This window comes from Oncorhynchus gorbuscha, linkage group LG10 (assembly GCF_021184085.1).
Source record: "Oncorhynchus gorbuscha isolate QuinsamMale2020 ecotype Even-year linkage group LG10, OgorEven_v1.0, whole genome shotgun sequence".
NCBI lineage: Eukaryota > Metazoa > Chordata > Actinopteri > Salmoniformes > Salmonidae > Oncorhynchus > Oncorhynchus gorbuscha.
The window spans coordinates 70,777,794-70,805,012 of NC_060182.1; the positions used below are offsets into that span (position 1 = coordinate 70,777,794).

At 46.7% G+C, this 27,219-nt stretch overlaps 1 protein-coding gene across 1 annotated transcript in view; it reads left to right on the forward strand.

The window, feature by feature from the left end:
- The window catches only part of LOC124046471 (echinoderm microtubule-associated protein-like 5), a 59,579-nt gene that overhangs the window by 32,057 nt on the left and 303 nt on the right, over positions 1-27,219 (forward strand). The window contains 40 exon segments of the mRNA XM_046366866.1: positions 1,630-1,815; positions 2,840-2,975; positions 3,692-3,893; positions 6,545-6,682; positions 6,898-7,154; positions 7,688-7,900; positions 7,996-8,163; positions 8,826-8,932; positions 9,076-9,194; positions 9,360-9,546; positions 9,812-9,917; positions 10,337-10,430; positions 13,423-13,523; positions 13,623-13,816; positions 14,092-14,203; positions 14,403-14,530; positions 15,321-15,462; positions 15,585-15,737; positions 16,257-16,388; positions 18,298-18,386; positions 18,755-18,886; positions 18,888-18,932; positions 19,378-19,579; positions 19,736-19,862; positions 20,245-20,259; positions 20,747-20,755; positions 20,958-21,036; positions 21,372-21,501; positions 21,690-21,788; positions 22,229-22,249; positions 23,149-23,322; positions 23,453-23,661; positions 24,094-24,251; positions 24,449-24,563; positions 24,679-24,867; positions 25,011-25,183; positions 25,343-25,505; positions 25,616-25,719; positions 26,363-26,516; positions 27,044-27,144. Coding sequence (XP_046222822.1) covers positions 1,630-1,815; positions 2,840-2,975; positions 3,692-3,893; positions 6,545-6,682; positions 6,898-7,154; positions 7,688-7,900; positions 7,996-8,163; positions 8,826-8,932; positions 9,076-9,194; positions 9,360-9,546; positions 9,812-9,917; positions 10,337-10,430; positions 13,423-13,523; positions 13,623-13,816; positions 14,092-14,203; positions 14,403-14,530; positions 15,321-15,462; positions 15,585-15,737; positions 16,257-16,388; positions 18,298-18,386; positions 18,755-18,886; positions 18,888-18,932; positions 19,378-19,579; positions 19,736-19,862; positions 20,245-20,259; positions 20,747-20,755; positions 20,958-21,036; positions 21,372-21,501; positions 21,690-21,788; positions 22,229-22,249; positions 23,149-23,322; positions 23,453-23,661; positions 24,094-24,251; positions 24,449-24,563; positions 24,679-24,867; positions 25,011-25,183; positions 25,343-25,505; positions 25,616-25,719; positions 26,363-26,516; positions 27,044-27,144 — 5,363 coding nt within the window.

Genomic DNA, 27,219 nt, shown 5'->3' on the forward strand with positions numbered 1-27,219 from the left:
CCTCCTTTGGTCTCATTATAAACCCTCCAGCCTCTCGTCTCCTCTCAGCAGTAATTTAGAGCAGTGAGGGGATTAGCTGCGGCCTGCGTGTCCCTGTCTTATCAGACCCAGGCAGGCAGGGCCAGCCAGGCGCCCATTCGCGCCGCCTCCATTCCCACTGCCTGACTCCACAACCACACAACTCAACACAACCTGCCCTCACGCCAAGCACCCACTCTCTTCTTGGGTACGACTTTCTGGCTTGACTTCCCCAACAGGATTAAGAACATCCTCCCCTGTGGTGTCCCAGGACCTCAGGCTTTGCAGTGGAGCTGATGATGCTGGCCTGTGATAATCAATCCCTCCTGTTAACACACCGGCTGGGCTGGTACCAGAGTTCATCCCTGGATCCTATCTTAGCTCTACAGACGTACAGCTCTTCTCGTCTGATACGTAGGACACACTACACTGCACTTAGTACCCTCAGTGTTGGGATATTGCTACTATCTACATCAAACTCAAAGGTTGTTTGGAAGTTGGTTTACTTAAAGCCTGTATGTATAATGCATCATGATTACACCTGTAGGCATTTTACAAATGAACAGAGATCCAAGCTCTAGCTAAAGCTAGGGGGATAAACATTGGCATGAGAGACATCCTCCTAAGGCAGGAAATGAAAAAGGCTGTCATGTTCCAGCTGCTCCCTTTGACGAGTGCATCTCTCTGTGCTCTGACACGTGTCACGGTGCCAGTGTCTGGGCATAGGAAACCCAACACACACTCAACTCTTTCCTTTGATCTCCTCGTCAAGCAGACAAAGCGTCTCTCCGCTTTATGGAATTTGTCCGCGGTCTGGAATGTGCCTGTGCATCCCAATGACCTTGTTCATGAACTATGGTGGGCCTGGGCTTGATAGAGACCAGTGGTGGTGGAGACTGTGTGTGATGGTGATACCTGCCCTGAGGCAGGGTGTGTCTGCATGCTGATCAGCTGATTACAGCTCTGACCTCCAGCGTGAGTTCACCACTGTGGACTTGGTGAGGGATTTAGATTTGAGCCTTTGTGTGTAAAGTTAGATTTTAGTTTGTGTATGGAGATGGATCTGTGTGTGTGTGTGTGTGTGTGTGTGTGTGTGTGTGTGTGTGTGTGTGTGTGTGTGTGTGTGTGTGTGTGTGTGTGTGTGTGTGTGTGTGTGTGTGTGTGTGTGTGTGTGTGTGTGTGTGTCTGGGTGTGTGTCTGTGTGTCTGTGTGTGTGTGTGTGTGTGTGTGTGTGTGTGTGTGTGTGTGTGTGTGTGTGTGTGTGTGTGTGTGTGTGTGTGTGTGTGTGTGTGTGTGTGTGTGTGTGTGTCTGTGTCTGGGTGTGTGTGCATACAAATGGAGATGTTACATGCAGTTACGTGCGCAGTGTGATCCCAGTGTTTGTCTTTGTCATTTTGTATAGACCGTGTACTTTACAACATTAAACTAATGTTCACTCTACAAATGAACACAAGTTAAAATGCTGCAGCCTTGTTTCCATGCTAGATAATGTTTTTGTATGATATTATTCATGTCTGACTCTCAGGTAGAATGAGTTGGTTGATTTATTTATTAGCCACCCCGTTAAACTCAGTCTTCTCTCCTGTCTCCCCTGTTTGTTTCTGCGTTCAGTTTTGGAGCTTATGTGGCAACGCCCTGACCCCTAAGCGAGGAGTTTTTGGCAAAACGGGAGATCTCCAAACCATCCTCTGCCTGGCCTGTGCCAGAGATGAGGTCACATATTCAGGTGCCTTGAATGGTGACATCTACGTCTGGAAGGGCATCAACCTGATCCGGACAGTCCAAGGAGCCCATGGAGTAAGTGTGTGTGGTTGTTGGTTCTAACTTCAAATCAGCTTTAGTTCTGCCTCACTTCCTGGTGGTGTCTCTTGTTTATGTGTCACCCCTGTCAGTAGTGGGATGTAGTTTGGGGAATGCTAAGCAGCAGACTCTTCTCAAATCAAGAGATGTCATGCTATGCAGCTCAGGCTTGCATTCTGCTACAGCCCCCACATGTCTGCCTGCCTGCCTGCCTGCCTGCCTGCCTGCCTGCCTGCCTGCCTGCCTGCCTGCCTGCCTGCCTGCCTGCCTGCCTGCTTGCCTGCCTGCCTGCCTGCCTGCCTGCCTGCCTGCCTGCCTGCCTGCCTGCCTGCCTGCCTACACCCACCTTAGTGCTGACCAGTGGATGATTAAACAGGTCATCATCTATGTCCAACTCAGCCACCTGCGACTGATCAACTCCTCCGTCTATACAGCATGGTTTATTTAGCCTGATGCCAGCATACAAGAGGACCGGTTTAGCAGGGTGACACCATGTCATGTAGCCTCTTTGGCTCTCTCTCATTTTCCTCAGTGAAATGAATCGGCCGTTTACTTCTCGGGATGAAATGATATCTGTGAGTTCAACAGCTGCATGCAGGGCCGGAGGGTCGGGGGAAGGGCCCTCTACGTTGGTCCATGTCTGTCCTCTACACTCCAAGCAGTCTACTTCAGTCACTGTGTTGCACAGCAGGTGGCCCCCGGAGCCTGCCAATAGATTAGGAAAAAAAAACAATGGTTCAAGCGCTTTATGTGACGCACCGTTGTGTTATCTCTTCGCGCCGCGGCTAGTTTCTAATTGTGAAAGCCTTGTCAGACACGTGTCGGCTGCAGCAGGGCTGTCGCTAGCTGCTGTACCGCAGGGCTGTCGCTAGCTGCTGTACCGCTGGGCTGTCGCTAGCTGCTGTACCGCTGGGCTGTCGCTAGCTGCTGTACCGCTGGGCTGTCGCTAGCTGCTGTACCGCTGGGCTGTCTTGTTCATTTGTGTTGCACATCCCCACTGACAGACTGTCTTTTCTTCCAGTCTGGGATCTTCAGCATGAATGCCTGTGAGGAGGGCTTTGCCACGGGGGGCCGGGACGGCTGTGTCAGGCTGTGGGATCTCAACTTCAAACCCATCACTGTTATCGATCTCAGGGAAACAGACCAGGGATATAAAGGTGACATGCAACTCCCTCATCTACTCTCCTCTTCTCTAACCCCACACAGAGCCAGTCCACAGGATGCCAATGTGCACTGAGTCGTTAAATGAGCCAGCGTGTTCTTCTCATGCTGTTTGATAGTACAGGCCTTTTTGTATGCCTCCTAGAGCCCTTTCTATTACATCTAGAGGATGTATTCTAGGGACTAATAGTTGTTTCCTTTCTTCCTTCTTTCGTTTGATTTGTGGTCTTGGGCCTAACTGTAGCTAGAGGTGAAACTAGCGGAGGTGGGTAACAGTGAGCAGGGCACCGGACAATCAGAGTACTACCTCTGTTCTGTTGTGTTGTGTTGTTCCCCCTTATTCAGCCCAAAGTCTTATTCTATTACTCGTATACATATGTATGTATGTACAGTATATGAATATGTATGAATATACTGTATATAGCTACCGCAATTCCTTCTTACCCCAGAGGCCGCCAACTACACTGTCTCCATAACAACTAATAGACTGTGTAGTCCTCTTGTATTCCTTCTGTCTTGTTCTGTTTCTAACAGCCACTCTGTGTGTAGGTGTCTGTCTGAATGTTTTTATTTATTAACCGTGTGTGTGTGTGTGTGTGTGTGTGTGTGTGTGTGTGTGTGTGTGTGTGTGTGTGTGTGTGTGTGTGTGTGTGTGTGTGTGTGTGTGTGTGTGTGTGTGTGTGTGTGTGTGTGTGTGTGTGTGTGTTGGCAGGGTTGTCAGTGCGCAGCGTGTGTTGGCGGGGAGATCACATCTTGGTGGGCACCCAGGACAGTGAGATCTTTGAGGTGGTGGTCCACGATCGCACCAAGCCCTTCCTCATCATGCAGGGTCACTGTGAGGGGGAGCTGTGGGCGCTGGCAGTGCACCCCACCAAGCCCCTGGCCATGACCGGCAGCGATGACCGTTCAGTCAGGTGGGTGACCAAGCACAGCCACTGTCAAACCCTAGGATTAGTTTATGCTCATTAGAACTACAGTATCCCTTCCACAAATGCAGTTACCCTCAATGATCTGGTGTGTCCAAAGCAATGTATACATACAGGTACACATATTCAGGTACTTATATGGTTCATTAAGGAATTGGACCCACATGAGTACTGCAAAGCTGTCTCTCCCTTTGTCTCTGCCTCTCCCTCTGTCTGTCTCTCCCTTTGTCTCTGTCTATCCCTCTGTCTGTCTCTCCCTCTGTCTCTCCCTCTGTCTGTCTCTCCCTCTGTCTATCCCTCTGTCTCTGTCTATCCCTCTGTCTCTGTCTATCCCTCTGTCTCTGTCTATCCCTCTGTCTGTCTCTCCCTCTGTCTTTGTCTCTCCCTCTGTCTCTCCCTCTGTCTGTCTATCCCTCTGTCTCTGTCTCTCCCTCTGTCTGTCTCTCCCTCTGTCTGTCTCTCCCTCTGTCTATCCCTCTGTCTCTGTCTATCCCTCTGTCTCTGTCTATCCCTCTGTCTCTGTCTATCCCTCTGTCTCTGTCTATCCCTCTGTCTGTCTCTCCCTCTGTCTATCCCTCTGTCTCTGTCTATCCCTCTGTCTCTGTCTATCCCTCTGTCTCTGTCTCTCCCTCTGTCTGTCTCTCCCTCTGTCTCTGTCTCTGTCTCTGTCTCTGTCTCTGTCTATCCCTCTGTCTCTGTCTATCCCTCTGTCTCTGTCTCTCCCTCTGTCTTTGTCTCTCCCTCTGTCTCTCCCTCTGTCTGTCTCTGTCTCTGTCTATCCCTCTGTCTCTGTCTATCCCTCTGTCTCTGTCTATCCCTCTGTCTCTGTCTATCCCTCTGTCTTTGTCTCTCCCTCTGTCTATCCCTCTGTCTCTGTCTATCCCTCTGTCTCTGTCTATCCCTCTGTCTCTGTCTCTCCCTCTGTCTGTCTCTCCCTCTGTCTATCCCTCTGTCTCTGTCTATCCCTCTGTCTCTGTCTATCCCTCTGTCTCTGTCTCTCCCTCTGTCTTTGTCTCTCCCTCTGTCTCTCCCTCTGTCTGTCTCTGTCTCTGTCTATCCCTCTGTCTCTGTCTATCCCTCTGTCTCTGTCTATCCCTCTGTCTCTGTCTATCCCTCTGTCTCTGTCTATCCCTCTGTCTTTGTCTCTCCCTCTGTCTTTGTCTCTCCCTCTGTCTTTGTCTCTCCCTCTGTCTGTCTATCCCTCTGTCTCTGTCTCTCCCTCTATCTGTCTCTCCCTCTGTCTGTCTCTCCCTCTGTCTATCCCTCTGTCTCTGTCTCTTCCTCTGTCTCTGTCTCTCCCTTTGTCTCTTTCTCTGTCTCTCCCTTTGTCTCTCCCTCTCCCTCTCTCTCCCTTTGTCTCTTCCTCTGTCTTTGTCTCTTCCTCTGTCTCTGTCTCTCCCTTTGTCTCTTTCTCTGTCTCTCCCTTTGTCTCTGTCTATCCCTCTGTCTCTGCCTCTCCCTCTGTCTTTGTCTCTCCCTCTCCCTCTCTCTCCCTTTGTCTCTTCCTCTGTCTCTGTCTCTCCCTTTGTCTCTTTCTCTGTCTATCCCTCTGTCTCTGCCTCTCCCTCTGTCTTTGTCTCTCCCTCTCCCTCTCTCTCCCTTTGTCTCTTCCTCTGTCTTTGTCTCTTCCTCTGTCTCTGTCTCTCCCTTTGTCTCTTTCTCTGTCTCTCCCTTTGTCTCTCCCTCTGTCTCCCCCTCTCTCTCTCTCTGCCTCTGTCTCTGTCTCTCCCTCTGTCTCCACCCCGCTGTCTCTCCCTTTGTCTCTGTCTCCGTCTCTCCCTCTGTCTCTCTCTACCCCTCTCTGTCTCTCCATCTGTCTCTGTCTCTCCCTCTCTCTGTCTCTCCCTCTCTCTCCCTGTCTTTGTCTCTGTCTCTCCCTCTGTCTCTGTCTCTCCCTCTCTCTGTCTCTTCCTCTCGCTCCCTGTCTTTGTCTCTGTCTCTCCCTCTTCCTCTGTCTCTGTCTCTCTCTCTCCCTGTCTTTTTCTCTCTCTCCCTCTGTCCCTGTCTCTCCCTCTGTCCCTGTCTCTCCCGTTGTCTCTGTCTCTCCCTTTGTCTCTGTCTCTCCCTTTGTCTCTGTCTCTCCCTCTCCCTGTCTTTTTCTCTGTCTCTCCCTCTGTCTCTCCCGTTGTCTCTGTCTCTGTCTCTCCCTTTGTCTCTGTCTCTCCCTCTCTCTGTCTTTCCCTCTATCTTTCCCTCTCCCTCTGTCTCTCCCTGTCTTTGTCTCTGTCTCTCCCTGTCTTTTTCTCTGCCTCTCCCTGTCTTTGTCTCTCCCTCTGTCTCTCCCTCTGTCTCTCCCTCTCCCTGTCTTTGTCTCTCCCTCTCTCTGTCTCTCCCTGTCTTTTTCTCTGTCTCTCCCTCTCTCTGTCTCTCCCTCTGTCTCTCCCTCTATCTCTCCCTCTGTCTCTCCCTCTCTCTGTCTCTCCCTGTCTTTTTCTCTGTCTCTCCCTCTCTCTGTCTCTCCCTCTGTCTCTCCCTGTCTTTGTCTCTCCCTCTCTCTGTCTCTCCCTGTCTTTTTCTCTGTCTCTCCCTCTGTCTCTCCCTGTATTTTTCTCTGTCTCTCCCTCTGTCTTTTTCTCTGTCTCTCCCTCTCTCTGTCTCTGTCTCTCCCTCTATCTTTCCCTCTCCCTCTGTCTCTGTAGAATATGGAGCCTTATAGATCATGCGCTGATAGCTCGCTGTAATATGGAGGAACCTATCCGCTGTGCAGCTGTGAGCACGGACGGTATTCACCTGGCGCTGGGTATGAAGGACGGCTCCTTCACCGTCCTACGGGTCAGGTGAGTACAGGGCAGAGGTCAAAGGGCACATCAGATTTTTTTCTGATTAGCTTGGTATGAACTTTATGTTAACTTCCTTTTTTGCAATTTCATTACTCATGAACAATATGACAAGTTAGTGGATGCTTGGATACTCAGTTTGATTAGAGAATGGTTGTTTCATATTTAAAGAATATAGTGAATGACCTTTCCAGTAACGTCCTCCCGCTCCACAGAGATATGACAGAGGTGGTCCACATCAAAGACAGGAAGGAGGCCATCCATGAGCTGAAGTACTCTCCTGACGGAGCTCACCTGGCCGTGGGCTCCAATGATAACTCTGTGGACATCTACGGCGTGGTGCAGAGGTACAAGAAGGTGGGAGAGTGCATCGGCTCCACTAGCTTCATCACACACATGGACTGGTCCACAGACAGCAAGTATCTGCAGACCAATGACGGCAACGGAAAGAGGCTCTTCTACAGGATGCCAAGTAAGTCTGACGATGAGACGTCTCAGCATGTCGATAAATGACACTGTGAAGAGCCTTGTTCTCTATGGGAAGGAAAGTGCACCGGCTAAGACAGGATTTCTCTTGTGTCGTTTCTACACTGTTATGAATGATATTTTACAGCTATACGTGTCATGTATGCCTTGTTGTAGGGCTAGGGTTGGGACGATTGTGGAATGTTGGGTAACGGTTCATTGTTATTCAAATGGCCATCTTTGACAATGAGCTACTACATATAACACAGCCTTGGTGACACCCCTGGCTCAAAAACAAATGGTTTTGACTGCTTGGAACTTTTGGAAATGTAGCTTCTCCTCTCGACTGTGCCGTCCTGTTGTAAAATGATGAACAACTTTGCCAACTTCATGTAAAAATGTTCAACTGCTGTTGTGTAAACTACTGTGTATCTACTTGAAAATACATTTGAATCCCTTCCTCCTTCTAATATGAAGGTATTGAGACGATTATGATGCTTTAGTTGCACATGATGGAGTTATTACTGTCTTTCTGCACAGGCGGTAAAGAGGTCACCAACAGGGAAGAGTTGAAGCTGGTGCAGTGGTCCTCGTGGACGTGTGTGCTGGGCCCCGAGGTCAACGGAATATGGCCCAAATACTCGGAGATCAATGACATCAACTCTGTTGACGCCAACTTTAATAATCAAGTTCTAGTAACAGCAGATGATTATGGATTAGTGAAACTATTACGGTACCCGTGTGTAAGGAAAGGTGAGGATTTCCATGGGTTCCTCTATTCATGGACGTGACGTTGTCAGTTCATGCATTCACAAATTAACCTGGAACTACTCTTCTCTCTATCCCAGGTGCAAAGTTTAAAAAGTATTTAGGTCACTCTGCCCATATAACCAATGCCAGGTGGTCACATGACTACCAGTGGGTGATAACCATTGGTGGAGCTGACCACTCAGTGTTCCAGTGGAAGTTTGTCACAGACAGAAAGTCGAAGGAAGCTCTTCACATAGCACCTCAAGGTACGTCGCTGTCCCATTTCTATTACTGCCCTCGTTCTATTCTATAACATCACCCCTGCTCAATGTGAATATGACTCTGAAGTGCAGCGAAGTCTGTGATCCTTCCCCTTGAAGGATGTTCCTTATCCCAGCTAAAAGCTTTCCACATCAGCTCATAGAAGAGCACTTTTGTGTTTGTGTACAGCACCTACAACCTTGTCCTCGTTTGTAAGTCATGTTTCTCAACTAAATGGTCTCAGACAGAGCTGCGCTGCGCTTTGTCAAATGAAACCACACACTAACTGCCTTTCCATTTAATTTTCCTAATGGACCAGCGAGTACCGGCCTGGCAGTGCCAGGGCTACTCACTGCCTGGTCTTGGCACGGCCAACCGAGTCTCTCTGCATCAGCATTTTTATGTCTCAGTCTGAGTAATAGGGCTGTGGAACGGGACAAGCAGTCCACCACTTAAGACTTTTGAAAGGCTTGCTTGATGAATATGAGATGTCATCTTCACCCAGCAAACTAATTGCTCTGTGATTCACTTTGGTGTTGGCTAAAATGGTACTCAATACTGGTTGTCTGCTGGTTCTGGATTAGTGTGTTTAACCCTATTGAACAGACTGATGTGGGAGCAGCTGGGTGGTAGAATAGAAATGATGTAGTCTTCTTCTCTCCCGCAGAGACGTTGGGCGACTCCAACAGTGAGGAGTCGGACTCGGACCAGTCAGACGTGCCTGAGATGGACTCGGAGATCGAGCAGGAGACACACCTCACATATCGGCGGCAGGTTAGTGACACAACACCTGCTCTCCTCTCATATGGCTTTGCCTTTGAAAATGACACATTTGTGAACATTGCATATGAAAAACAATTGATGTTACATTGAGTAAAAACCTTAACAGATTCCTCATGTTGTGTTTCCATGTCCAGGTTTACAAAGAAGATCTGCCTCAGCTCAAAGAGCTGTCCAAGGAGAAGCACCGTGCGGTGGCCATGAAGAAGAGGGAGAGAGCACCAGGGAGCGGGTTGAAGCTACACTTCATCCACGGGTTAGGACACCTCATTACCATCATCCATGGCAGCACCACATACCATCACCCATGGCAGCACCACATACCATCAAACATCACACAAGCAAGAGATAGATTGTGACTGATATGAATCATTCATTATTATTGATCTCAATAATTGCTCCCTGTGTTGTGGTGCTCCAGCTACAGAGGCTACGACTGCAGGAACAACCTGTTCTACACCCAGACAGGGGAGATGGTGTACCACGTGGCGGCCGTGGGGGTGGTGTACAACCGACAGCAGAACACCCAGCGCTTCTACATGGGCCATGACGACGACATCCTGTGCCTGGCCATCCACCCCCTCAAGGACTATGTAGCAACAGGCCAGGTAAGTAGAACTGCTACCAATGAACTATTCAGAGACAGGGATAGAGTAGCAACCCCTCTCAGGGCCTAAGGGTAGAGAGGCTGACCTCTTAAGGGTGCCTTTGGGAGATGGAGGCTCATATGCTTATGGTGCAGAGTAACCAAAGATGATTTCCTACTGCCAAGACTGTGCTAAAACGATTGAATTGTCATGAATGGGTGTGGAAGTTGCTGTGGATGAGTGGAAGCATTATGTGGAAGCTAATTGTATTCTTCTGTCTGTCCAGGTGGGGCGAGACTCTTCCATCCACGTATGGGATACAGAGGTTATGACACCCCTGTCTGTGTTGAAAGGATTCCACCAACTGGGAGTGTGTGCCTTGGACTTCTCAGGTAATACCCCAGAGTTGTTTACAGCTGCTTTCCATACACTCTCCAGATAATGTAACACATTGAACACAACAACGATCCATTTTTGCTTTAATCTAACCTGACATTCTCAGTCAGCCATGAAGAAAAATAACTCTTCCTTCACACAGGAGGGGCGAGTTAAAATCTGTGCCAATTTAAGAGCATCGCTCTGAACAAACATGTTACAGAGATAGTGTACTCTGGCAGGCTGGCACATCAAGGAAAAGGTGCTCATCTCTCTCCCACTAATTGGCCACAGACAGAGGCATAGCTGCCATTACATGCCATGAATCATACCAGGGAGCAGGCTAGTTTACTGTTCCTCACAAAACAAGAGTAAATAAGAAGCCTCCCTGTGAATTTTGTATTGAATGAAGTTGGGTTTTGTTTTTCTTACTCAGCGGATGGCAAGCGGTTGGCCTCGGTGGGGCTGGATGACAACCACACCATTGTCCTTTGGGACTGGAGGAAGGGGGAGAAGCTCTCAGCCATCAGGTTGGTACAGTACAGTGGCTGTTATGGCATCTCAGATGAGCCATTCAGATCTCAACAGCCGTCTCCTTGATAGGCAGAGACTGGAGAGGTCAAAGGTCAAGATAAGTCCTAGTGGGTTGACATGCTTTAGGAACACTGCGCTCTTACTGATGAAAAACAAGAACAGAGAATGTTTTCTGTTTTCTCTGTGAGTTAGCTCGTGTTATACATGCTGTTCTCATAATACTAGTTTTGGTGCAGATTCAGTTTGGTTGTATTCATGCAAATGTGAGATCTTTGTCCACAGGCTATAACCCGGTCAGTAGTCCCTGCAGGATAAATTAGTCATCCAGCCCCACTGATTCACAGATACGTGTCCAGCCATGCAATGTCGAGCATCTCAACCATCCCCTGGCCATTGTACAGTACAGGCTCCAGAGCTGAGAGAACAACAACAAGTACATCAATGCTCTCGATCTAAACCTTCCCTTTAATTCTCTAGACAACTTGAGCACCTCCACTTTAAATGTGGACATTTATATAGGAGTGTTCACTGGTTGATTGATAAAGAGAGGAGGGAGGGGAACCACCCTGCAGACTTTCTGAATAGAGAACACTTGGCCCTGCCAACTCACAGCTGAATGATTAAAGTGTATGTCTGGAGCAGATCTCCTGCCCATCCATCTTAACCTGGATCCATCTTAACCTGGATCCATCTTAACCCGGATCCATCTTAACCCGGATCCATCTTAACCCGGATCCATCTTAACCCGGATCCATCTTAACCCGGATCCATCTTAACCCGGATCCATCTTAACCCGGATCCATCTTAACCCGGATCCATCTTAACCCGGATCCATCTTAACCCGGATTCCATCTTAACCCGGATCCATCTTAACCGAATCCATCTTAACCCGGATCCATCTTAACCCGGATCCATCTTAACCCGGATCCATCTTAACCCGGATCCATCTTAAACCGGATCCATCTTAACCCGGATCCATCTTAACCCGGATTCATCTTAACCCGGATCCATCTTAACCCGAATCCATCTTAACCCGGATCCATCTTAACCCGGATCCATCTTAACCCGGATCCATCTTAACCCGGATCCATCTTAACCCGGATCCATCTTAACCCGGATCCATCTTAACCCGGATCCATCTTAAACCGAATCCATCTTCACCCGGATCCATCTTCACCCGGATCCATCTTCACCCGGATCCATCTTAAACCCGGATCCATCTTAAAACCCGGATCCATCATAAAACCCGGATCCATCATAAAACCCGGATCCATCTTAACCCGGATCCATCTTAAAACCCGGATCCATCTTAACCCGGATCCATCTCAACCCGGATCCATCTCAACCCGGATCCATCTCAACCCGGATCCATCTCAACCCGGATCCATCTTAACCCGGATCCATCTTAACCCGGATCCATCTTACCTGGGTTCAGACTGCATTCACCGTGGGCGCTAATCTCAAATTAAAAGTGCCCGTTTAGAAATAGACAATTATGTAAAATCGAAATGGCAATTCAAACGAGCAAATATCCAATATCCAGGACTTCAAAATCGTCATCTAGCATCTATATGGGCACCCCCATTTCTCCCAGTCTTTGCTGGTCTTCTTCCTCTATGGCTTTGCACTTGATATTCATAGCTATAATACAGTCTATTGGAATTCCATCAGGCTGGTTAGAGCCTGCGTGCCGTAGCTGTTGTGTACTGTGCTCCCGTGGCAGCTCAGAGACAGCTTGGAGCTGCACTAATCTCCTTTGCAGGCCCTGGTGGGCAGTGCAGTGAGGCGGACAGAGGGAAATGGGGCCTGACAGAGCCTGCCTTGTGCACTGCACTGCCTAGTCCTCAGCTGGGAGAGGAGCATGGTGAGGGGAAGAGATAGAGTAGAGGGGGAGGAAGAGAGAGGGATGGAAGGAAGTGAGTGAGAAGGCTTGAAAGGGATCGAGAGATGAAGTAGGTGTCAGTTCTGCTCTGGCCTCAGTGAGCTTGAAAGGGATCGAGAGATGAAGTAGGTGTCAGTTCTGTTCTGGCCTCAGTGAGCTTGAAAGGGATCGAGAGATGAAGTAGGTGTCAGTTCTGTTCTGGCCTCAGATTGAGCCATCCCAGAGTGCACTACGCTCCATTGGAAGGGATCGAGAGATGAAGTAGGTGTCAGTACTGCTCTGGCCTCAGTGAGGGCCATGTAGTGATGCAGCAGCTCAAAGGCCAGTGATTAGGAGCCATCCCAGAGTGCACTACGCTCCATTGGATCAGACAGGAAAGGCCAGTGATTAGGGAGCCATCCCAGAGTGCACTACGCTCCATTGGATCAGACAGGAAAGGCCAGTGATTAGGGAGCCATCCCAGAGTGCACTACGCTCCATTGGATCAGACAGGAAAGGCCAGTGATTAGGGAGCCATCCCAGAGTGCACTACGCTCCATTGGATCAGACAGGAAAGGCCAGTGATTAGGGAGCCATCCCAGAGTGCACTATGCTCCATTGGATCAGACAGGAAAGGCCAGTGATTCGGGAGCCATCCCAGAGTGCACTACGCTCCATTGGATCAGACAGGAAAGGCCCGTGATTAGGGAGCCATCCCAGAGTGCACTACGCTCCATTGGATCAGACAGGAAGGCCAGGACAGTGATTCAGACAGGAAAGGCCAGTGGGAGCCATCCCAGAGTGCACTACGCTCCACGCTCCATTGGATCAGACAGGAAAGGCCAGTGATTAGGGAGCCATCCCAGAGTGCACTACGCTCCATTGGATCAGACAGGAAAGGCCAGTGATTAGGGAGCCATCCCAGAGTGCACTACGCTCCATTGGATCAGACAGGAAAGGCTACTGATCCTTATTGTTCATATGTGAAGTGATTAAGAGCCCTTAGGGAGGGTGGCAGCCACACTATGCAGATGCACTGTTTACTAACTGCCTTCTAAGTGTATTCCTCTTCCATTTCAGATCCACAGTATTTTTGTGTGAATGGAATTAATGCAATCATTTTCCAGGGGAAGCAAGGATAAGATTTTCGTCATCAAAGTGAATCCATACTGTCCTGACAAGCTCATCACAGCAGGAATAAAGCATATGAAGTTCTGGCATAAAACAGGTAAGAGACCCCAAAGTCAGACGAGAGTTGACTCAGCAGTGTCTCGAGGAACGGTGTGATGTGTTGTCATGTGAGTTACTGACACAACCTCTCTTTCAGGTGGTGGTCTGATCGGGCGTAAGGGCAACATGGGGAAGACCGAGACGATGATGTGTGCTGTGTATGGCTGGACAGAGGAGATGGTGTTCTCAGGGACGTGCACAGGAGACATCTGTATCTGGAGGGACATGTTCCTGGTGAAGACAGTCAAAGCCCATGATGGCCCAGTCTTCAGTATGCACGCCCTGGAGAAGGTACTGGAAGGGAAGGGGTTAACACACTGGCCATTTGAAATGTCAAATAGAGACGGCTCTCTCTGTTTCTATCTCTCTCTTCCTTCCTCTCTCGCTATCTCTGTTTCTCCCTTTGTTTGTGCCATTACAATTCTGATGGTGTAGTATTGTCAATGAAGAGAGTACTAGGATTGTATTATTTCAGTTGTCAGCTTTATACGAAGATGCTATGCGAGTGATTAAAGAAGAGAGATTCTAATCTATCGCCTGTTCTCTCGTGACGTTCCACTCTGTAGGGATTTGTGACCGGAGGGAAGGACGGCATAGTGGCTCTGTGGGACAACACCTTTGAGAGATGCCTCAAGACGTACGCCATCAAGAGAGCAGTCCTCGCTCCAGGCTCCAAAGGTAAAAAGACCACCGTTCTCTCATACCGCCGCCGTGGAGCCAATCACATTACATACTGGGCTCATAGCTCCAACGCCAATGGAATCATTCAGTGGAAATCCATTTAAACACTCAATCCGTTTAGCTTTAATGAAGATGGCTTCCTCTGACGCTGGTTAAAGTGAAGGTCTTTGACGTTGTCCTATAATTCACTCTATAGGTTTGCTGTTGGAGGACAACCCTTCCATACGTGCCATATCTCTTGGTCATGGTTATATACTGGTGGGGACAAAGAATGGCGAGATTCTGGAGGTGGATAAGAGTGGACCCATCACCTTGCTGGTCCAGGTGAGCGGATACACAGAGTTGCATACAGTGTAATTTAAAAAGTCAACTGTCTGTCACAAATGCCACAATGACCAGCACACGTGCCATGCTCCAGCTGTAACTCCGGCCAGCAGGGATGTGTCAGCCAGGTTTTTGCCGTTTGGGAGTCAGTGAGATGTCAGTAATGAAGGGGTCAGCTGGGGGGGCACATTATTTTGGGGTTTAAATCCTGCAAACAGATTGGCAGTGAGGGGAACTGTCCCATCACTTTGGAAACCATTGCAAAACTACTGTACACTACAGTTGAAGGCATTCAGTTGTACAACTGACTAGTTATCCCCACTTCCCTTTCCCTTTCCCTGGATTAATGTTGCAGAAAAAGTTAGGCAACTTTTTACAAGACTGATACATTTGCACTGCAGACTTTTAATTTTGTAAATTCAAATTCCCCAGGCCTCCTTTGACCCATAGGAAACCCAGAACTAATGCTATTGATTTATTTTGTTAAATGCTCTAGAGCAAAAAATGAGCAATTTCTTATGGGTGAAGCCAAGCAACAGAAGCTATGGCTCCTCCATTGATTTTCATGATGCACTTAATAATTCTAACAATAAATCTGTGGATGTGTGCTTGCCAAATACAAGGCTGTGCTAGACGTTTATTTAACTAAGTATATAAAATATTTTATGTAGGGGTCAGAAGATGGTTCACCCTATAAAATGTGGTTCCTTACTCCTTTCTCTCTGACCTTGATTAGGTTGAACTGAGCTGCACTGAATTCAATGATATTGTCTATTTGATGGGTCCACAGGGTCACATGGAGGGTGAGGTGTGGGGCCTGGCCACTCATCCTCATCTCCCTCTCTGTGCCACTGTCAGCGATGACAAAACCCTGCGTATATGGGACCTGTCCCCCAGCCACTGTATGCTGGCTGTACGCAAGCTCAAGAAAGGTGAGTCACTCAACCCTCAAAATAGAGAAGTCTATGCTACATTCATTCACCTCCTTCCTTTCTTTCTGTGGTGCATTCTTACAGTTATTAGGTGCATTGGTACTAACTGACGTCCTCCATAGGGGGGCGCTGCTGCTGCTTCTCCCCTGAGGGCAAGGCCCTGGCGGTGGGCCTGAACGACGGCAGCTTCCTCATCGTCAACGCAGACACTCTGGAGGACCTCGTGTCCTTCCACCACCGCAAGGACATAATCTCAGACATACGCTTCTCACCAGGTCAGATGCTCGCCTCCCTCCACCTCTCCCTCTCTTCATCCCTCCCTCCCTACAAACCCCATCCAGATATTCTTCCCTGAGGAAAGAAAGACAGAGTGTAAAAGTGAACTTTCTTAAAAATAAATCCAAAATAAGCAGAGATGTGGCCAGGTATTCATATTTCCCCTGCTGTGAGGAGAAGAGGTATTGCTGCAGGCTTGACCCAAATACACTACTGTATGTAACAAGGCCAGGCAGGGAGAGACAAAGTCTGTCTGAGTGGGAAGAGAGTAGTGGGGGAGGATAAAGTGAGAGCTAGAAACTAAACTCTCGATCCAGTTTCCCAACACATCACTGATAGTAACTTAAAAGGGTTTCGAAGATAGTTGTTTTTGTTATAAAGAATTGTGACCTCATACTGTAGATATGGAGTCAGAGTTTATTTTATTTGTGTTGTCTTGGCTGCTGATCAGAAGGTCTGTCAGTCTTGTGAAACACATGAGGAAACCCTTTTGAAACATGGCTGCTGTGTTTATTCAGGTGCAGGGAAGTACCTGGCGGTGGCGTCGGGCGACAGCTTTGTGGACATCTATAATGTGATGAGCAGCAAGAGGGTGGGGGTGTGCAAGGGGTCCCTAATCTACATCACCCATCTGGACTGGGACAAGAGAGGTAAACATGTTTGTTTAACACCTAGATCACCCATCTGGACTGGGACAAGAGAGGTAAACATGTTGGTTTAACACCTACACCACCCATCTGGACTGGGACAAGAGAGGTAAACATGTTGGTTTAACACCTACACCACCCATCTGGACTGGGACAAGAGAGGTAAACATGTTGGTTTAACACCTACACCACCCATCTGGACTGGGACAAGAGAGGTAAACATGTTGGTTTAACACCTACACCACCCATCTGGACTGGGACAAGAGAGGTAAACATGTTGTTTTAACATCTACACCACCCATCTGGACTGGGACAAGAGAGGTAAACATGTTGTTTTAACATCTACACCACCCATCTGGACTGGGACAAAGAGGTAAACATGTTGTTTTAACATCTACACCACCCATCTGGACTGGGACAAGAGAGGTAAACATGTTGTTTTAACATCTACACCACCCATCTGGACTGGGACAAGAGAGGTAAACATGTTGTTTTAACATCTACACCACCCATCTGGACTGGGACAAGAGAGGTAAACATGTTGTTTTAACATCTACACCACCCATCTGGACTGGGACAAGAGAGGTAAACATGTTGTTTTAACATCTACACCACCCATCTGGACTGGGACAAGAGAGGTAAACATGTTGTTTTAACATCTACACCACCCATCTGGACTGGGACAAGGGAGGTAAACATGTTGTTTTAACATCTACACCACCCATCTGGACTGGGACAAGAGAGGTAAACATGTTGTTTTAACATCTACACCACCCATCTGGACTGGGACAAGGGAGGTAAACATGTTGTTTTAACATCTACACCACCCATCTGGACTGGGACAAGAGAGGTAAACATGTTGTTTTAACATCTACACCACCCATCTGGACTGGGACAAGAGAGGTAAACATGTTGTTTTAACATCTACACCACCCATCTGGACTGGGACAAGAGGTAAACATGTTGTTTTAACATCTACAACCCATCTGGACTGGGACAAGAGAGGTAAACATGTTGTTTTAACATCTACACCACCCATCTGGACTGGGACAAGAGAGGTAAACATGTTGTTTTAACATCTACACCACCCATCTGGACTGGGACAAGAGAGGTAAACATGTTGTTTTAACATCTACACCACCCATCTGGACTGGGACAAGAGAGGTAAACATGTTGTTTTAACATCTACACCACCCATCTGGACTGGGACAAGAGAGGTAAACATGTTGTTTTAACATCTACACCACCCATCTGGACTGGGACAAGAGAGGTAAACATGTTGTTTTAACATCTACACCACCCATCTGGACTGGGACAAGGGAGGTAAACATGTTGTTTTAACATCTACACCTCCCATCTGGACTGGGACAAGAGAGGTAAACATGTTGTTTTAACATCTACACCACCCATCTGGACTGGGACAAGAGAGGTAAACATGTTGTTTTAACATCTACACCACCCATCTGGACTGGGACAAGAGAGGTAAACATGTTGTTTTAACATCTACACCACCCATCTGGACTGGGACAAGAGAGGTAAACATGTTGTTTTAACATCTACACCACCCATCTGGACTGGGACAAGAGAGGTAAACATGTTGGTTTAACACCTACACCACCCATCTGGACTGGGACAAGAGAGGTAAACATGTTGTTTTAACATCTACACCACCCATCTGGACTGGGACAAGAGAGGTAAACATGTTGGTTTAACATCTACACTGACTGTGGACTTGAACCAAAGCCATTGTATTTCAGGCAATTGTTACTGTTGGCTCATTCACAATGTGTTGAAATCCTGGGTAAATAAATAGTTGTTTTGTGTTATTCCAAGTATAAAACTGAATGATAATGCTACAAACGTGTTTAATTTGTAATCTGATTCAATCTTAACTGTGTTCTCTCATTCACAGGAAAACTACTTCAAGTAAACACTGGTGCTAAAGAGCAGTTATTTTTCGAAGCTCCACGGGGGAAGAAGCAGACCATTCCTGCTACTGAGGTAAGCAAAGCACAGACAATGCTGCCATGCCTCATGGCGTTGTGGTGGGTATAGCGGGGCTGGCCTACTTCCCCCCCTGGCATGTCACAGGACTGCGTGTGAAGGGCATTCAAGCATTAACACGGCCCACTTTTCACCAGCATCGTTCTCATTCTGGCAATTTCAATGGGATAGTGTTTTTAGGGCCTTATACTGTGTGACATTCACTGTCACTGTGTGACACCTTGTGAGACACAGAGAGCGGGGGGCACTAAGAAGATAGGGGTTAGAGATGAGTCTGTCAGGCTGGTGCTGTGTCAAATCTCATAGGAACCACTGGTGTCCTCCTCTCCTCCTTTCTCGCACTTCTCCTCACTCCTCTCCTTCAGGTGGAGAAGATAGACTGGAGCACATGGACCTGTGTGCTCGGGACGTCCTGTGAGGGGATCTGGCCTGTGGTCAGTGAGGTTACCGAGGTGACTGCTGCCTGCCTTAGCAACGACAGAAAGGTGCTAGCAACGGGGGGATGATCTGGGATACGTCAAGCTATTCAGGTATCCTGTCAAGGTAAGACACTGTTAATAATATTTTATTATAATATAATAAATATGATATTTTAATGTCCTCTTGCCCTTACTGGAATGTAAACCCTCTTAAATATCTAAATAACCACACAGCACCAAGCCCCCCCCCCCCACCCTACCCCTCTAAAAAAGCAGAAATATAAACACCCTTGCACAGACTCGCACTTTACTTTTTCCTACTAGCACTGACTTTGTGGATAGTTACTTTATTGAAGAAAAAAATGACTTACTGTGACTGAGATGCTTGTATGTGGTTGTTCCACCTGGCTGTTTTAAGATGAATGCACTAACTGTAGGTCGCACTGGATAAGAGCTAAATTACTATTTCATTTTAATTATAAAATTGTAACATTTACACTAATGTAATGTTAATTCTATGCTAATGTTAAAACAATTTTATTTTAAGTTAATGCTTCTTTTGCCCACAGGGAAAGTATGCAAAGTTCAAGCGCTACGTGGCCCATAGTACCCATGTGACTAACGTGCGTTGGACGCATGATGACGGTCTCCTGGTGACGGTCGGCGGGGGTGACACGTGCCTCATGATCTGGACCCACGAGGCAGAGGGGCACCGGGAGGCCAGACATTGTGACAGTGAAGAATCGGACATCGAGAGCGAGGATGATGGGGGTGAGAAATACACCCCAAGCTAAACCGGGGGCTTCAGTCTGAAGTCATCACAGAGTCACTATCTACGGATATATTTAGCCTCCCTCTAATACGTCATTCTATGTAGCCTCCCGTAGATGGTAAAAAGGCTGTGTGATATTTTCTGTCATTGGCCAGGTTATGACAGTGATGTGACGAGGGAGAATGAGATCAACTACACCATCAAGGCCTTATCCACCAACATGCGTCCCATGACTGGGGTCAAACCCCACCTGCAGCTGAAGGAGCCGTCTGTGGACGAGAGGTAACGAACCACAGGACTGTGGAGAGACACCCAAAGGGATCAAATCTTTTTCTTTTCTTTTTCTTTTGAGCTTTCTTTATTGGACACATGATGGACAAATCTTGAACAGTCAAAATACTTTGAGCCAATCAGTTTAAAGTGAAACGAGATGTAGTGAAAGCACAGCCAATTGGGGACTCATAGTGAATGTAGTAAAGTGAGACCAAACGGTCCACCAACTCAATTTGTGTCAATTCAAATTTACTCAATCACGTTTATTTTTTGCCTTTACGTGAATTCATACTGCCCATTTGAGGATAACCTCACCTCTCTCTTCTTCTCTCTTCAATGTCTGTCCATCTGTCTCTGTCTGTCCTGCTCTCCTCTTTCATTCTACTTGAAGGCAGGGGGTAGTCAGGTAAGAGACTTTACACAAGACATAACTATTACTTTAGGGAAAAGTACCTCTTGCTAGGCACAATATACTGTAAACCCTGAGATACAGTATCTCAGTTTCAGCTATCTCAAGTATCGATTGATAAAGGATGTTAATATATGTATTTCACATAACCTATTGTCCAAATAAGCCGTACATAAGGTCTTTATTTGGGTTTTGGAAATGTTTTTGGTTTCCGGCTATAATAAAAAATCATGTCTGCTTCAGTCTATGGTTGGACAACCCGTGCAGCATCTGTGGGTGCTGGTTAGTGGTTGTCATAGAGATCCTGAAGGTGCTGGTTGTTATGGATACTCCGTGGTGCTGAATATGGTGTATTTTATGTCCTCAGTGGCTGCAGTGTCAGTGTTGTGTTACGCTGCTGTGTCGGTGGGGCAGCTGTAAACGCTGTGCTGTCAGAACCCCTGTTCTAATGTTCCCTTTCCCTTTGTTATCGCTGCCATGGAAGAGGGTCAAGGTAAGACACATCTCCTCTGGTCCATATTTAGTTCTGATTAAATATTTCAGACGCAAATTTCACTTGTTGAGCACATACAGCTCAAGAAAGGTCTTCTGGAAATACGTGTTTCATGAATGTCTTGACTTGTATTTTGGATCTTTGACTTGAGAAAGATTGGTCGATGGGATCATACCCAGCAGCTCCTCTTATTCTGTGTCAGGCCTCCTGTTAGCAGGGCGCTGCCACAGCCTGAGAAGCTGCAGACCAACAACGTGGGCAAGAAGAAGAGGCCCATCGAGGTGAGACTTGTGTTACCTCAGGACAAATACACACGTCCAAATCATGTTTTATGGATGTTGGCTGTTGCAACCCACCTATTTCATCAAATGCGTTTGTAATTCAGCAAATGGGTTGGTCATTGTTTTGGTAATGCAATCCTTTAGAATCAAGTGTTCTTCTTTGTCCACTCCAGACCTCCTCTTCAGGGACCCTGATTTAATCCTAATTTCATTTTGAGGAAGTACATGCTCCTGCTGTTCTGCCATTCCTGGCACTGACAAAAAAGAAAGTTGTCTCGCCCTCTGTAGCTATGGGGATTACCTCTGACCCTGGCCCTTTCACGACTCTCCCACAGGACCTGGTGCTGGATCTGGTTTTTGGTTACCGTGGCAATGACTGCCGCAACAACGTCCACTACCTGAATGAGGGGGCAGATATCATCTACCACACAGCTTCTGTTGGCATCGTCCTCAACCTAACCACAGGTGGGGGGGGGGGGTTAGAGTAAAGAAGGGATGGGCAGAGTTGTGTTCATCTGAACAGAGTTTTACAGTTCTGTTGAATGAGTCTTAATGCTGTTCTTTCAGATCCTAAATATGTTCTTTCATGTTCTTACGAGAACTGTCAATTCATATATATATATTTGTGTGTGTGTGTGTGTGCTTCCTTGCAGCCTGCCAAAGCTTCTATATAGAACATAGTGATGACATTCTGTGCCTGACTATCAATCAACACCCCAAATTCCCCAACGTGGTAGCAACTGGCCAAGTAGGTATGTTTGTGAGAGGTTGACCTCATGTTTTTCTCCCTATGTGTTGTAACTGTGTGTTCTGCTGGGGGACTACTGTGCTCCCCTACCCTCTCTTATCTGTGTTCTGAAGCAGCTAACCTGTATAATCGCAATATTCACACGGTTGAATAAAAATAATCATTGTCACGCATGCTCTGTGCCTCGCAATCCACAGAAACCTATCAAACAAAGTCAAAGTCTGTAAACAACTGTTATTTGTCTGGAAAGAGAGAATCAAAAGCTGCATGTAGGAGCCCCTTGTACATTTCCCATGTGTCTATTGGCTCTTAATGAGGAAGACAACTACAATACAGTATGCTGACAAAAATCTTATTAACACTTGGCCTGTGTAAAATAGTGTCATAGAGTTGTAGTGGTGCCATTGATCTTAGTATTTTTGAAATATTTATTTTTCCTTACAGGTGATACCGGTGATATGTCAGGTAAGAACTAGTTTTGGTTCAATAGTTTTGGTTTATTCCAGACAGCAGAGAATGTTGTTCTGAAGGAGAGGGTTTCAATAAACTAAAGGGAAAATATGAAGATGCTTTTCTCATGGTAGATTGAGAATATCCTAATCTTCTTCATACAGAGCATGGTTTAATTGATCGACAGCTACCCAGATACCTTCTACTACAGGTATCATCAACTAGATTCAGCCACGGGCAATTTGATTTTATTGAGCGGACGGTCAGGGAGCTGGAACATAATTACAAATCATTTGTAGACTGCAATTTGACCTCACGAATCCCAAACAGATATAATATTTGACAAAAACATGATCATTTCAAACCTTGCTTACATTTGTATACGATCACGTGTCTCTCTATGAAGTGTGGGAATACTTGGGAACAGATTAAAACTATTCTAATAACTGGTGTTTTTACAGACTTCTATGTCCGACATCAATTTTTTTTTCAAAATGATTGCTCAGAAAACTTGGGGGGGCCAAATCAAACCACCCGTGGATCAATTTCGGTCCGCGGGCCGCCAGTTGGGGAACCCTGTTCTGCTACATCCACAATGTATTATATTGATACACTGCCACCTAGTAGGTTAGATGGGAAGGTCAAATGTGCACCTCACACAAACATGCTTGCTTTGAAGTCTTTGCAGCTCTTGTTTGACCCCCACTTACATTAGTAGGCTACTTTATTCAAGGCACATTGTTATATGAATGTACCATTGATATTTAATATCCATGATCAACTATTTTTAATCAAAAAGTCACAATCACATAATCATTTAATTTGTGGATTTAGTTTGGGCCAAACGTTTCTGTCCTCTTCTCAGTCAGCATACATGAAGCTTGAATCTACAATTGTCTTGTTCCCTCCTTCAGCCACGTCGCCCTCCATTCACGTGTGGGATGCCATGAACAAGCAGACGCTGTCTGTCCTGCGCTGTTTCCACTCGCGGGGGGTCTGCTCGGTCAGCTTCAGTGCCACTGGGAAGCTGCTGCTCTCTGTGGGTCTGGACCCAGAACACACCATCACCATCTGGAAGTGGCAAGAAGGTAAACACCTGACACTAACTCAGTAGAGGCTATTCACCTCATCACGGTGCACCTGTTAGTGCCCAGCTGGAATTAATACAGGTCAATGTATCACCTACAGAGCTTGTTCTAATAAATCATTCTTCTCAAGGTGCCAACGTGGCCAGTCGGTCAGGCCACATTCAGCGGATCTTTGTGGCGGAGTTCCGTCCAGACTCGGACACCCAGTTTGTGTCTGTGGGTGTCAAGCATGTGAGGTTCTGGACGCTGGCGGGCCGGGCTCTGCTCAGTAAGAAGGGCATGATGAGTAACATAGAGGACGCCCGCATGCAGACCATGCTCTCTGTGGCTTTTGGGGCTGTAAGTCCATTCCCCACTCTCTATTGCCATATGATACCTGATCGGACAATACAGTTACCGCATATGCAATTTCCCCTATGGAATATGTATGATCAGCGTTAATATTTTTGACATTTGGCTTATTGTTAAGACATACTATACTTATTTCATTTATTTCCTAATGACTTGAATTCACGTTGAAAACATTTGAATATAACCTACCTTTCATTTCAAAGGCATGACAATGGTGTGTAGTATGATATGATAAATGTAGAAATAATTACATGCATATAAAAGCCTATTGAATATACTTGGCTATGGTTAACAACGACGATACGGATAACAACTGATAACATGCCATGTAATTGGTTCTTGTACCGCTTGATTGTCTGTGCAATGATCCTCTGCACTTTCAGATCACTAGATAAGTGCAGTTTTTGGTTTTTGTTTCAGAATAACTTGACATTTACAGGTACTATTAGTGGGGATGTGTGTGTGTGGAAGGAGCACATTCTAGTGAGAGTAGTGGCTAAGGCCCACACAGGGCCTGTATTCACCATGTACACCACACTAAGAGATGGCCTCATCGTTACGGGAGGCAAGGAAAGGCCGTGAGTACTGCTCCTCTCCTCACTGTACCAGCTACCACTATTGTTAGCCCTCTGAACTCAATAAACTGACTTGGATTCATTCATCTAAGTCTGCTATTTAATACGGTTTCTTACTCTCATTCCTAAATGTGTTTTTGTAAGAAACCTGAATGGTTTACAGTAGTCACAACGGTGTTGTGTTTTGGTGCCCCCTATAGGTCAAAGGAAGGAGGTGCTCTGAAGCTGTGGGACCAGGAGCTGAAGCGTTGCAGAGCCTTCCGCCTGGAGACCGGACAGATCATAGACTGTGTGCGCTCCGTATGCAGAGGAAAGGTTAGGCTCTCCACCATCCACTGGGAATGAAGAATATGGTAATGGGTCATGCTTTGGTTAAGGATCAAGTCCACATCTGGATTTTTCATCCACATCTACCTTGTTTCTGTTGAAGGGTAAAATCCTTGTAGGAACGAGGAATGCTGAGATCATTGAGGTGGGGGAGAAGAACGCGGCGTGCAACATCCTGGTTAACGGCCACATGGATGGACCGATCTGGGGTGTGGGCACCCATCCCACTCGGGATGTGTTCCTGTCCGCTGCAGAGGATGGCACTGTGAGGCTGTGGGACATCCCAGAGAAGGTCAGGAGCCTCTGTGTGTCCTGTTAGCTTTTTGATGGAATCTTTCTCACAGATGTATTGTACTACTCATGTGTTGTGAGTGAGGCACTATAAGAACCTTGTGTGTTGACTTTCTCTGTGTTGAATCTTTTTGGGGGTAACAGAAGATGCTGAACAAGGTGAACCTGGGCCACCCAGCACGTACGGTGGCCTACAGCCCTGAGGGGGACATGGTGGCCATCGGCATGAAGAACGGAGAGTTCATTATCCTGCTGGTCACCTCACTCAAGATCTGGGGCAAGAAAAGGGACCGCCGCTCCCCCATCCAAGATATCAGGTGGGGGGGGGGGGGTCCCTATAAAAAAAATCGGATCCCTATAAAAAAAATCACAGTGCTTATTATGGGGAAACCTGTCCCAAGTGTACTGAGTATTCTTCTCTGTGTTGGAACAAATGTCAGAGGACACATTTTCTACTGAACATGTTTCTTCCTCAGGTTCAGTCCAGATTCACGCTACTTGGCAGTGGGCTCCAGTGAGAGTGCGGTTGACTTCTACGACCTGACGCTTGGACCACAACTCAACCGTATTAACTGCTGCAGGGACATCCCCAGCTTTGTCATGCAGATGGACTTCTCTGCAGACAGCTGCTATGTTCAGGTAGAGGCACAAGATCTGTGTATCTAGGATTGTGCAAATGTGTACTAACTCTCCAATATGAAACTCTCACAATATTCAGACTGCATTATTATTTGCTATTACCCAAACAGATATCTACTGGTGCTTACAAGCGGCTGGTGTATGAGGTACCATCTGGGAAGCAGGCCACAGAGCAGGCAGTCATAGACAGGATAACCTGGGCCACATGGACAAGGTGAGTGTGTGTTATGTTAGGGCCATAGTAATCACACTACTGACGTGTCCATATGAAGTAATCCATACTGAGGACACAGGGGTTACACCCTGGCCTTTTCTCATTTGGGAAAAAGTCTGTTCTCTCCTCTGTGACCTGGAAACCGATAATTGGTCAAGTGGTCAAAGAGAGTGCCAATTAGTTAGTAGGCGAACGGAAGAGTGTCCTCACCTCCTCGTTAGCCACCTTTCATCGAGGACAGTCATGTGTATCCTACCTGAGTTCTTCGTGGAAGAGTTTTGATATCTGTCACACCCCGTTTAAAGCAGTTGTTGTTTTCTCGAAGGAGAAAAACATGCAACATTTAAAAACGATATGCTACTTATCCTCACTTTGTATTTATTTTGGGATTCCTTCCCTGTAAACATAATTTGCCTGTTGATGTGTGAGTAGAGTCTCATTTAATACAAGCGCATTTTCATCCATGTTCCTTCTCCTCGCCGCCTTTCCTCGATTACCTTTTTCCATAAGGAGGCGAGAGAGGACTGAGGAAAGAGGACACAGTAGTTGAGCAAATTCTAAATTTAGAAAAGGCCCGTCAAAGCACCACATGATCATTGGAGTTACTTCCTGTCTAACGTGTGATGTTTCACTGTCTGGTCAGTGTCCTGGGGGACGAGGTTGTGGGGATCTGGTCCCGTAACACTGACAAAGCAGACGTCACCTGTGCCTGTGTGTCCCACTCTGGCCTGAACATTGTCACAGGCGATGACTTTGGAATGGTAAAGCTGTTTGACTTTCCATGTCCAGAAAAGTTTGTAAGTATAATCTGTATTCTATGATGCTGATTTGTGTATCTGTGTAAATATTGAATTCTGGTTGAATTGTACCTTTATGAATCCAAGATGGCAGAAATGTATACATTTACCGTTATAGAATAGAATATATTTCTTTATTTACGTCACTTACAGAAATGTAATACTGCACATTTTTTACAACTGCTAATACTTGTTGAATGACTACTCATTAATTGTATCATGTTGGACATTAGTCTACATTATTCACTTTGACTTAAATAAAATAGTAGCTTTCGACATCGATTTGAATGGAGTTATTTATTTTTCTGGTGAACTTCTACTAATGTGTTCGGGCTTATGTTTGTGGTTTCAATGTGTACCATTCATGTGTCTGTGTGATGTTATTGTGCCTGTGGTTGACCAGGATGACATAATAACAGTGCCACCTAACCTACAGTATGCATCTATTCTAAATTCAGTCTAAATTTAGCTCAGCTACTGGTATTTTGCGATAGCCATTTTGTTAAAATACTTCTTGTTCCCTGCAGGCCAAACATAAACGCTTTCTGGGCCACTCAGCCCACTTGACTAATATTCGCTTCACAAGTGGGGATCGCTTCGTCATTAGTGCTGGCGGGGACGATAGAAGGTAGAACTCCCATCTCTATTCGTATAATATTCCTCTGAAAGTCTCAATTTACAACATTGTCATTAGGAGTGGTTT